Below are 12,582 nucleotides of genomic sequence, written 5' to 3'. Positions count from 1 at the left end.
AGTTTTGCCAGATCACCACTGACTGCATAGAACGGTCAGTGGCATTTCAGTAATGGGAAGTTTGGGACCAAAATATCTGAGAAATTCTAAGATCAGTAGTTTTAAACCATTGAAATTATTCAAGACTATATTGTTTCTCACTAATAGTCTTTTGTTTTTTCATCTGGGTACAGTCAGCAGGCCAGTTTGCAGGTGGAGTCTCTTCAGGAACAGCTGAATGTAGTGGTCAGGCAGAGGGATGAGGCCTTGGTCCAGCTCCAGGCTGCTCAGGAACAAGTCAATCAGTATGCAGTGTCCCTCTCCAACCTGCAGATGGTGCTAGAGCAGTTCCAGCAAGGCAAGAACCCTCCTGACATACGCATACGCATAATCTACTGTAGCTGGACTTTGCTTGTTTGTTTGTTTGCATGCATAGATTTAACATCTCTCCACACTTAAGAACTGTACTACAGTAAAAAGGCTGGGGTCTGTGTTGAGATGGGTTTTGACTATATCCCCTTTTGTCTGCACACAGAGGAGAAAGCCATGTACTCAGCAGAGCTTGAAAAGCACAAAAAAGAGAAGGAGGACTGGCGAAGGAAGGCGGAGACGCTGGAGGACAAGGCATCCGCCCTCCAGGTGAAATCATTTCTCTGAGTGTTGGGCACTTTAGAAGCTGTAGGAAACACTCAAGCAGACATCGCCATATTCTAATGTGTCAGGATAATGAGTCAATTCTGTGCAATCTCACCCTGCCTTATTTTAAAACCGAAAAATGACCAAATACAACAGATTTTAAATTGTTCACAGGGTGACCAAGTGAACACTGCACAGCTTTAAATCAATCATTCAATGAATGAAGCTGGTTAGCATTAGCCTATTTGGCAGAATAACAATAATTCAGGTCTGTCTGACTAAAAGTCCACTTATAAATGTTGAGAAAATAAATAAATAAATAGATGAGATGAGAATGACTGACTGTCTAAGCTTGGGTCCAACACATCACCTAACAGACCTCACAGATCTCAGCCAACATTGCATATTGAGTGATGAGGTTAGAGCGTGCCATCCACCCACCCGGACCAATTGTGCCCCTTCTGCTCTCTCTGACTCCAGCTGCAGATGGTCAAGCGGCATGGCTTGGCATTCAAACTCGCAGCCCTCAGGCAAAAGTGTTAGACAGCTGAGCCACTCTGAGCCCTCCAAACATCTTGTGTAATTTCCACAGCATTAACAATAGAAAGGGACACTCTGGAGGTCACCATACATGAACATCTAGACACTGGATATTATAAATATTATAGATGCATTCTAATGTGAAATATTAGCCAGTATGGGACCGTTACACATCCACTGAGGTGTTTGTGTGTTTTTTATTATTTATTGCTACAGCTGAACTTGGATGAGGCGAACACTGCCTTAGAATCGGCCTCCCGGCTCACAGACCAGCTGGACCTGAAGGAGGAGCAGATCGAGGAGCTGAAGAAACAAGGTGAGAACTGCTCTGAGAAGCTTCTGCCATGATGCCACTGCTTCTTTAACATATGGAGACATCTGGGCTTTATTCAAGTGCTTTATTACTATTTTAATAGTCTTATAACTTGAAGCCCAGTTATTCAGCTTTCTCCCCAGTTTAGTCATTTCCAGTTCGCACCCAATAGCTAAAACTCCCCCATCACACCATGAAATGAGTGCAGGGAGGAGGAAGGCTAGCACAGCCTTGCTCAGAGACGCTCCGAAAGCTCCACCACATGTTTCAAACTGCTGCAAACACACCACCACTGGAGCTCAACACGCTTGCAGGAGAACACTAACTGCTGATTCGGTTAGCTCAGCTTGCATTGCCCAACTATGAGGGATGGAGGAGAGGGAGGGCCGTCCTACCCACTCAGGCAGTTTATGCTTTCTGGGACCCTGGGCGTTGGATGGCTGTGGCATCAAATCAGCGACATACCGATGATTGGGGCGCTTAGACCGTTGCACCACTCCATTATGCTGGATATATAGAGATTATATAGAGATGTAGTCTCATTTAGTCCATCCAGTTGACAGACAACGTGGACAGTGATAGGAGCACATTTTCCAGAGCTTTGATGTAATAAGCAGGACAGAAGGAGGGTGAGTATGCAGGTGTCTGTGTGTCTGTGTGTCTGTGTGTGTGTGTGTGTGTGTGTGTGTGTGTGTGTCCTCCTGGCAGGATGTTAAAGATGGTATGGATGCTTTGCATTCCTTGCTCTTTTCTCTTTGACAGAATTTTTTTTTTTATGATTTGGATAGGAAGGTCAGCCAAGCTTGTCGTAGAGAGACATAGTGAAATAGAAGAGAGAGAGTTTCACTTCTTCCACATTGCCTCCCTGTTTTTTATTATCCTCTGTCTCTCTCTCTCTCTCGCTGTCTCGCTCTCTCTTTGTGTGTGTGTGCGCTGTAGAGCAGTTCAGACTGATCATTACTGTCACGGCACACTGCGATTAGTTAGAGCCTCATTATCCTGTTGCAGCGTTCTGCCACATCAGCGCTGCGGAGGCCAGTATCACAATAGCGATTAGCCGCGATCTCGCTCAGCGTTAGATTGCAGACATTCCTTTGCGTTCTGCAGCCGTGAGCACATTCTCCTGCTCTTATCAAGCAGCTCAAATAAGCAAAATCCAAACAGTCTGCTTACAAGAAAAACTCGCTCCCACGGCTGTCACTGTATGAGACTGTATGTGTGTGTGAGAGGCCTTTCTTACATTACGTCAGTGCACTAGACCTACTCACACTTTTTACTCCTTCAGGGTTTTGATCTGATTTCAGAACATGCACTGCCTTGGGGTTTTAGACACCTAATCATGTGAATGCAGTTCATGTCTCTCAGCAATAAGGGAGAGTTCTTACTGTAGAATCTCCAGATCCCATTAGAACCAATATAGGTTCCGTTTGGTCAGAATTTCATGATGAACGTGAGGGTTCTGAGTGGTCCAGAAAAAAAGGGCACTGTCACTATGACCACAGGATCAGTTGCAGTTCGAATCCCGCTCATGCTACTAGCCATCGGCAGCCGGGGGACCCCGAGAGAGCAGGTAGGTGGCACTTTCTCCCCACGTCACTCCAGAGAAGTGCTGGCCGGCACTGGCATCTGCTGGCCGATGTGTTTTCTTGCTTGGTCCGGACCAGGAGAACAAAACCACATATAAAGTAGAAACACACCCTGAAAGGACTTCTTCAGGAATCAGGTGTGTTGGGAGAATTGAAAGGCTTCTCAGCGGGTGCTGTCCAGAGTAATGTTTTGAGGGTATCTCTTTCGAAAGCTGTTTATAGCTGATTTTAAACTCTGGAGCCAAAAATAAGTGGGCTTGTTCCATGACTGTGTTATAAGCACTTTACAGAGTTCGCCAAATTTACTGAGTCCTGTAGATGAACCCTGGTTTCGTCTGAAAATGTATGAAAACCAACACGCACATTTACACACACTCCACATGCGCAAAATATCCAGACTATGGGTCCTGATATTGCCTCTAATACATGCATTCACACACACACACCATCAGGAGTGTTCCAGACATTAGGTAGGCATTAGGTTGTTTTTATAAAACAGCCCATTGAAAGCTCTGAAGCAGCGCTGCAGTTAAAACAACACCGACTGCTTATGGAAGTGGTGACCGGTTTTCCTTACCATGCCCAAAAAAAAGACTCTCCACTCATGATTGTGCGTGTGTGTTGCAGTGGAGGTGAGGCAGGAGATGCTGGAGGAGGCCCAGAAAAAGCTGACCAACCTTCTTAGCAGCACAGAGGGCAAAGTGGACAAGTAAGTGAGGAGTGTGTGTGTTTTTGAGGAAAGGCTTTGGTTAAATTATCAGTATTTTAAGTGTTAACACTTGGCATAGTGCACAGACTGTGGTTCTCCAGGTGCACGTCTTCAGGTCGTCTTTAGGTTCTTCCTCCCTTTGACTTTAAATAAACCCCATAAACTACAACCCCTAAAATTGGCGAAACTTCAGAAGAAAAAAAAACTGTTATTTGAGTGTGGGTGTGTCCATAGCACCCCTTGTCCGCTCACTCCACATTGATAGACTGCCCCCAAATGCCTAGTTTTGGTGAAGGACTAGGGGTTTCTAGAATGAAAGGCGAGCAGGGTCGTGTCAGTGATGCATTATTAATAATTTATTTCATTATTTAAATTTATTCTATATGTAGCACTCTGATTTGTTATACGCTGATACTAAATTATCATGATTAGCTTTCTGGAGTACACTCACACTGGCCTACAGCGTGCTCCTCAGAACATGGAGATGGAGACCAGTAGAGGAGAACCTGTAAAGAACTACCAGTGATTGTGAACTGTGGATATAAGCTTATTTCATGTTTATGTCTCCCTCTCATGCTCTCTCCCTCTCTCCCTCCCCGTTAGAGTCCTAATGAAGAATCTGTTTTTGGGATATTTCCACACCCCACAAAACAAACGCGCCGAGGTTCTGAGGCTTATGGGCAATGTGCTTGGGTTGGAGCAGGACGAAGTGGAGCAGGTGGGGTGTCTCTCTCTCTCTCTCTCTCCTTTTCTCCCTGTTTAGCTTCTCCAGAATACCCTCCACCCTCCCTCTATCCTCACTCCTTTTGTTCTGCATGTCTTCAGTGTTTCCCTCGTTCTTCAGGCCTCTTTTATATCACCTCACAGGGCCATGAGTTCAGTTCAGTGCAGTGCAATGCTTCACCCACCTATAGACACCAGGCCAAGATGCTCTCAGAAGTCTGACTGGGAGAGAATTAAAACCTGGCAATACACCAATAATAGTAGTGACTGGAATCAGACACTAATGCTAGTTTGAGGCATTTTTATTAATGATTATACTGTTTTGTTCCTCAACCTGGTAGCAGCTTTAAAGGCTTAGTCGGCATAAGTCATGCCATAGCCATTCACTCGTAACTTCACAGAATTAGCTAGCTAGCTGCTTTATTAATGTTAAAACAAAAGAGGGTGGAAAGTCTGAAGAATTATGGCCAGTGAACAGGCCACAGAATCTGAGATACATTGACAAGAACCAAACAACTGAGTCAGAACATCTCCAAAATACCAGGCAGGTCTTGTGGGGTGCTCCTGGTATGCAGTGGTCAGTACCTACCAAAAGTGGTCCAATGAAGGACACTCTTGGCTCATGGATGCTTAAGTCTTATTCATTCACATGGAAGTCGCACCTCACAATTTACAGGGCTTAAAGGGTCTGCTGCTAACATTGGTCATGGTTCCAGATACCACAGGATATGTTCTAAGGTCTTGTGGAGTCCATATCTTGATGAGTCAGAGCTTTTGGTGGCGCAAGGGGATCTACACAGTATTAGGCAGGTGGTTTTAATGTTAGGACTGACTGTGGCTGGTTGCTATCATGAGATAGAAAGACCTAGATTATCAGCGACTAATATTGGGAGAAAATGTAGTTAAATAATATTAATAAAAACAATGACCGTCTACAAGCCTAAACTGACCTGTGATCTGTTCTTGGTCATTATCCATCAGAGTTAGGTCAGTGTGTAGTACTGTGCTGTTTTGCTTGGCCACCTGCAATCTGAAGCATGATTCTGTCCCCGTTCCCGAGCTGGAGGACTCTGAGGTTTGTATGAAAGTAAAAGGGTGGGATTTCAGTGAATCGGCTTCTATCAAGAGCCAATTCTAGATCTGCTATCTGAGGTAACCCCTCATGTTTTTGTTGGCTTTACAATAACAGTATTTCCTATTTCCTAATGAGCATTAACGCCCCCAAAGGCTCTTAGGGGACTGACGTGAGGCGTGCTGTGCCAGACAGGATGAAGACACTTCATGTTTTGATGTTTGACTATTTAATTTGAATTTAATTGTGAAATAATTCACACAGTCTTTCGTGAGTCGGAGGGGAATCACTGTTAGATCATTGGACCACATGGGATTCAGATTTGAGTGTGAACCAATTTGGGCTGTCTTGAGGAAGGGGGTGAATGCCTTGAGACTTTAACATATATTAAGTATCACATTAAAAATTGTAGGATTTATATCCTGTAAACGTGCATACAGGTCCTGGAACTGTGTGGCCTGTCTGTTCTCCAACATTTTATAATATATATGAAATATTTTAGAGCCAGAACTGAGGCATTAAACTATAAACATAATACTTGTGATTGCAGTTTCTTTTATTAATTGTTTGTCGTTACCATTATCATTTATAAATGTCCTGCGATGATGTAGAAACCTGGACAGTGTGTTTAAAGCAAAATAAAAAAAAACCTTGCTCTGTTATTGAAATATGGGCTTTAGAAAACAGCAAATCACATTGAAACGCAGATGCTAAGGTTAGCGGACAGCCCTAATGAGTGCTATGTTATTAGTCTGTCCGTAATAGTCTGCTTTTTGAATCATGGGATTGGGGTTTGTGGCTCGTACATGAAGCTGAAAGGACAGCGAGAGGAACCGAGACAGGCAGGCAGGCAGGCAGAGCGACAGACAGACACGCAGACATGCCACACTGGCGCTGAAAGACGGAAAGCTGTCCAGTCGTGTTAAAATGCAAGAGCAAAATCCTGGAAGGGTTAATACAGATAAGTAAGCTGGTTGGAATGTCATAGGTGGTCAGAGCGAGAAAGAGTGAGCGAGTTTGAACGGAATGAGGGAGAGAGAGAGAGAGAGACAGAAGGCCGTGCCAGGTCTCCCCTAAAAGCCCTTCTTTCCTTATTGGGCCTTCACCAAGTGGACTGGCTTTGAGCCAGTTGTGTCTAGCTGTACAACAGAACCGTACTGGACAGCTGTGATCAGGGCCCCGAACGAACACTCGCCTGAACAATCTTTGTGTGCGTGCGTGGGTGTTCTCCATTTCCATTTCTGCACCTCCACATCCAGTGCTTGCAACTAACAACCTTTGCATTATAATTATTCCGAGAAGCCATAAAAAAAAAAAAAAACACTTTCTGGTCCTGAAACTGGTCTAATGGGTCCGTACCGGCACGCGGCCTTAGTAACCAGTTAACCCTGCAGTGGAAAAGTGGTCATGATCTCTAATGGACTTGATGGCTGATGTGGTCTTAAAGAGCATTTTCCTGAATAAACACGTCTGCACCCAGGACCGATTCTGGGCTCGTTTCTGGGAGGGCTCGTTATCACTGGTTTGCTTTCACACTGATAAATTTCATACATCCGAGCCGAGAAGGTTTTTAGCCCTGCTGGTGATTAGGTGAAGCAGTCACATGCCAGGGTCCGGAAAAGACACTAGTGTAAGAATGCCCTCACGCTGTATGACTCACTATTAGCTATTAGCTTCGACCACCATGGCAGTGCTAATTGATGTACATAAGCCTCTATTACGTTAGCCACGTTAGTGTCGCAGCTTTTGAAGAGTACGCAAGGAGAGGGGACACGTGTGAAGCTATGTTTGTGCTGAATGATGACCAAAAAAAAAGTGGTCAGTTCTGTGGCCTTGTGTCCTCAAGAGAGGGTTGAATGCAGGCCGTGCTTTAGGGGATGAAGATAGTGAGGTGCTTTTAGACTGAGCCAGAGGTCACTGGGATTGGTTTAGGGTTTTGATGCCACCCTGTGGTTTGGTTTGGTTTTTAGGGACTGGAAAAAGATTTTTTGTTCCCATGATGGTCTATATCCAGCTCTGTTTGTACAGGCTGGACGTTTTTGTTGGGGTCTGTCAATATTATGTCTGCTGAAGGGCAGAGAGAAGGAGAGGGAGAGAGAGAGGTTGGTTGCCGGACCGCTTAGACATTTCCTCGTACTGATGATAAAAAGTGATAAGCTAAGATGCATATCTGTGCTACTGAGAGCAGTAGGAGATGAGGTTGGGTCTCCTTGCTTGAAAGATTAGCATACCGTTAAGTGATGTGAGGCACACTGTGACATTTATGTATCAGTAGCAATAGCACATTAGCCCAACAGTGCTACCGCGGCATTAGCAGCTTGCCGGCCGCACCTAGCACTGCAGCCACAGCATGCTGCTCGCTACCGTGGCATTTACGTTGCTACTGCGTTGACCACCGGCCTCATCCAGCGTTGCTACAGCGGTCACCAGCCATGTTTACAAGGCCCTGGACCCTTCATATCTATATATAGTGTAAATAAGTGGACACATCTTAAGGGTCTGAAGGCAAGGCTTAAATCCTTCACCAGGCAGGGTCACAGGAAATGCCACAGAACCTTTTTCACAATAAAGCTGAGCTGGATTTCTGGACCCAGACTGCCATTAAATGCCATTGACCGTTCCCAATTGTCGGCAAAAGAGGTTCCTCCACAGTTTCAAACTGAAAAACCTTGTACTTTTAACAGTGTATGATCCCTTGATAAGGTGCCATGCGCCCATGGCTCATCAGTGCAGGGCGATGAAGGCTATCTCGTCTGGGTGGAACTGACAGAAAAGCTACTGTGGTGTAAGTCACAGAGATTACAGGAGAAATATGTTGCACACATCACACAGTGCAGCGCCCCCTGCTGAGTGCCCATGCTTACCCCTGTCTACTGTCAAAACGCCCACAAAGGCCAATCCGGCATCAGGACTTTACCTCTGAGCAATAAAGGAAGGTGGCCTGGTCCAACAAATTCTGTTTTTGGGACCAAAGATGTGAGCATGGTGTACCTGTGGGAGGCACTTGAGAAGCAAATCTGATCTGCAGTGGCTTAAGTACCCAAGAACTTAGAGGTCGGATACCACAAATACCATCTTAAGGGGTCATGTGGACCCTAGCCTCAATATCCAAAACTAAATGATTTTGCCCTTGAAACCTGGAGCTTTGTGTGTGTGTGTGTGTGTGTGTGTGTGTGTGTGTGTGTGTGTGTGTGTGTGTACAGTGCTGTCTTACTGTCCCATTGACCTGTATACATAACATTCCTGTGTCTCCCTCTCTCGGTCTGTAGATGTTGAGTGATGAAGGGAAGAAAGGGGTTACCGGCTGGGTTTCTGGTTGGCTGGGCGGTGGCCGAGCGGTGCAGAGCGTGCCCAACACACCCCAAAGACCCACACACACCCAAAACCTCAACGGGGTAAGCTATTCCTCATACACAGCATAAACATCAGCCACATGCAAAACACATACCACCTACACTTCCAGTACACATTCCAGCACTCACTAACCACTCACATGCTGTGTTAAAGCTTTGTCCACACACACACATCCACGGAATGGGAGGGTTTAGCATAAGCTAACACACACACATTAGGTTTAGACTTTCACAGAAGAACAGTAGAACAGTCCTTGACCATCTCCTTTTTGTGTGTGTGTGTGTGTGTTTCATGCAGTCTTTCTCTGAGATGTTTGTGAAGTTTCTGGAAGTGGAGTCCAGTCCAGCAGCTCCTGCACCTAAACTGCCTGTTTACGACATTAAGCCCCTGAGCGCGCCCCCTTCTGGAAGGAGTAGCGCAGCCGCATCTGCAGCAGGTACTGCAGCACCGTGGCAAGCTTAAGCACACTACACACACTCACACACTCATCAGTGTAACAGTGTTACATGAGCTGGATTTTAGTACATTTACTCCATGTTTTCGGCCCCTCTTCTTCTGCAGGTGCAGCAGGCCCTGGTAAGCGCAGCGGGGAGTCCAATCCGTTTCTAGCCCCTCGTTCTGCAGCCATCCCTCTTTTGACCCCTGGCGCTCCCGGCGGTGGAGGACCTGCGAGCGGTCATCTGCTCATGAAGCCCATCTCGGACGCTCTGCCCACTTTCACGCCTATGCCTGTGTCCGCCGAGGCCAGCGCAGGGGCCGTCCTCAAAGACTTGCTTAAGCAGTGAGTGGTCAGACATGCTGCACTGCCACTTAAAGCACTTTAGCCAATCAGCCGGACACACACCAGACACTACACTACCAGTCTCCCCGGCTGGACAGCGGTGGCATCCATCGGAGCGTTTTCAACACCGGTGATGATGGCACTCATTAAAGGACCAATTAACTAGGTTAAGTAGAAAGCTCAAATATATATATATATATATATGCGATGTTGGGCAAAAGTTTGGGCACCCCCGTAATTCTTGAAGTTAAATGAGAACCCCCCCCCCCCCCCGCAACCCCACCCTGCACAGTTTATTTATATATGAAATGTTGTCACTGTCACATCAGACCTGCGTCTCCATGTTTTGAGTGAACCAATAGAAATGCTCCAAATTGACTTTTTACAGTACTGTGCAAAAGTTTTAGGCATGAGTGAAAGTTAGAATTAAAAGCTACTTATCAAATCCCGGGTCGTGCTGTTTGCTATCAGCAACCGGAACATGAGAGAGCACAACTAACCTTGCACTCTCTGGGTGGGAGATGGCTCTCACGCTCTCTCCCCAAATCACTTCAGTGTAATGCGTCAGCACAGTCGTCTGCAGGCCGATGCATCAGAGCTGGGTACCCGACTCTTTCCTCTGAGTGCGTTGGGTGCCCGGAGAAGGCATGTGTCAGTCTCACTCTCCCAGTGTCAGGAGCTTTACATGTGAAAGGGAAAGAGTATTAACGAGGGGGTTGGGTAATTGGTTCTGAAACTGGGAAGGAAAATTGATTTAAAATAAATAAATGAATAAAATATAATCAAATCTGGACAGTAAGTGTTTATCCCCTCAGTAAAACACTAAAATATAATATAATAACAGTCCTACAGAAAGTGGTGGTGGTTCTCCATCACTGTGTTCATCATTAGAACATCTCCAAAGTTCTCCTCATGGAGTCTAGAGTTCTCCTCAGATCAACACCTGGTTTGGTGGTAAATCAGGGCTTAATGATGGTAAATCAGGTGAGCTGCTGCTGCTGCTGCTGCTGCTGATGGAGTTGAACACAGGAGAACCCTGGAGGAACCGAGCTCTGTTCTTCAGACTAGCTCACCGACAAGATCTCACTACTTTCTTTCTTCAGAATGAGAAGCTCTTGTTTCTCCTTTTACTGGATTTATGTTCACCTGCTTTATCTGTTCTGATCAGATCTGGAGCTTCAACAGTAAAAACTCTCACCGATGAGAAACAGGGTTTACAATAAAGTGATCAGGGTCCTAAAACATCTGCACAGTGCTGTGTGTGAGTATATATATTCTGATACTGCACAGTATGGACACCAGTATTGTGGGATAATTTTCATTCTGTCATCTGCAGTCATCTGTTGAGTTACATGAATGCCCTGATTCATTAAAGCAACACACTCCCATCCGGAGCTGTGACTGTTGGGAAGCTAGGGTTGGATCTAACCAATCGGAGGCGTAAGAGGTGAGGAGAATTGTATTATCTTGGTATTATCTCAACACTTTCAGCACTCTTGCTTGGTATTTATTGCATGTGTAATCAACCGGTTTTGTTGGGTTTTTCTTTTTTCCCCTGCATTTACTCTGTATTTGCAGAGGATAATTTATCGATGATCCCATTCCATCTGGCTTCTGCCCGCCTGTGGGATTTATTAGACCCTTTCCGCATCTGTGAAAACCATACAAATAGCTCTGCAAAATACTCCCCACTCGCTTCTCTTTTCTTTTCTGTTTTTCCGGATGACTGCCAGTTTGGTGCGTGTCGGTTACAGTGATGGCTATAATGGACGGTTGAGGTTTGACGGCTGATTATTAGACTTCTGCTGTGTAAATCTATACTTCATAAATGTGTAGTTATATACACGGAAATCAGTTTGTGTTTTCCCTATTTTAATCACATGGGAAGTGGTCAAAAAGTAAATGAATCAGACTTGGAAGGTCACAGACGGGGGAAGAAACCCATACTTGTGTGTGTGTGTGTGTGTGTGTGCGTGTGTGTGTGTGTGTGTGTGTGTGTGTACATAATCCGATTCCAAGAGAAGCTGCATCTTGTTTTCCATTTTCATCCAAATGAAGGTTCTGTAAATGTAGCTGTACATTTTTTAATCAGTCAACAGGCAATAAAATTGGAAAGGAATGTATTTAAATTCCCAGAATTTCCCAAATATTAAAGTTATTTTGCCCCTGTATAAAGAAACGCAGTTTTATGGAAATACGGGCTCAGAAACGGGGTTGGTTTATTACTTTATTAAAAGTTTGAGTGAGTGCTGTGGCATTATATAAGGGCTGAAGGTGTGTTTACTTAACATTTTGGGGGGTTTCAGACACGGCCTGTGGTTTGAATTTGTGTCACTCTTCCAGTGTTTGTTACATCATGCAGAAAATAAAATCTCTGCGTATGCAACCATGTTGAGCTTTCTGATTTTATTTATTTATTTATTTATTTATTTATTCATTGACCAACTCTAAAAGCACTAATCTAGGACTTAAGCAGGTAAATTCTCTCAATAAACCCTGAACCTGCTCAGAGCAACTGTAGAGAGCAGAGAAGCATCTCAGAATGAGCAGTACAGCGTCCAATCTTGAGGAGGATGGATGGAAGAGCAGAAGACCACATCAGGTTCCACTTCTGTCAGCCAAGGACAGAAAGCTGAGGCTGCAGTGGCTCAGCACAGGCTCACCAACTCCTGGACAGGAAACTTAGCCTGATTTGATGGATCTCTGTGCAGGGATGCAGCTGTTTGGGTCAGAATGCGGCATTAAAAGCATGAATCCATGGATGCAACCCAACCTGGCTTGTGTCGACAGTCCAGGCTGGTAGAGGTGGTGTAACGGTGTGGGTAGGTTTTCGTGGCACACTTTGGACCGTTAATACTAATCAATCATTGCTTGAAAGCTGCAGACTTG

At 45.2% G+C, this 12,582-nt stretch overlaps 1 protein-coding gene across 3 annotated transcripts in view; it reads left to right on the top strand.

Annotated features, from left to right (window-relative positions):
- Positions 1-12,076, top strand: part of trip11 (thyroid hormone receptor interactor 11) — a 28,017-nt gene extending 15,941 nt beyond the window's left edge. For all 3 annotated transcript variants that reach the window (XM_072677314.1, XM_072677315.1, XM_072677313.1), the window contains 8 exons: positions 174-337; positions 515-618; positions 1,372-1,471; positions 3,682-3,763; positions 4,367-4,481; positions 8,828-8,953; positions 9,210-9,348; positions 9,474-12,076. In XM_072677314.1, the coding sequence (XP_072533415.1) occupies positions 174-337; positions 515-618; positions 1,372-1,471; positions 3,682-3,763; positions 4,367-4,481; positions 8,828-8,953; positions 9,210-9,348; positions 9,474-9,697 (1,054 nt within the window). In that variant the 3' untranslated portion in view covers positions 9,698-12,076. The remainder of the gene's footprint in view (positions 1-173; positions 338-514; positions 619-1,371; positions 1,472-3,681; positions 3,764-4,366; positions 4,482-8,827; positions 8,954-9,209; positions 9,349-9,473) is intronic.
- Positions 12,077-12,582: the final 506 nt, after the last annotated feature.

This window comes from Salminus brasiliensis, chromosome 4 (assembly GCF_030463535.1).
Source record: "Salminus brasiliensis chromosome 4, fSalBra1.hap2, whole genome shotgun sequence".
Classification (NCBI taxonomy): domain Eukaryota; kingdom Metazoa; phylum Chordata; class Actinopteri; order Characiformes; family Bryconidae; genus Salminus; species Salminus brasiliensis.
The sequence above is the reverse complement of the archived record's forward strand: the minus strand, read 5'-3'. Positions and strand labels throughout refer to the sequence as shown.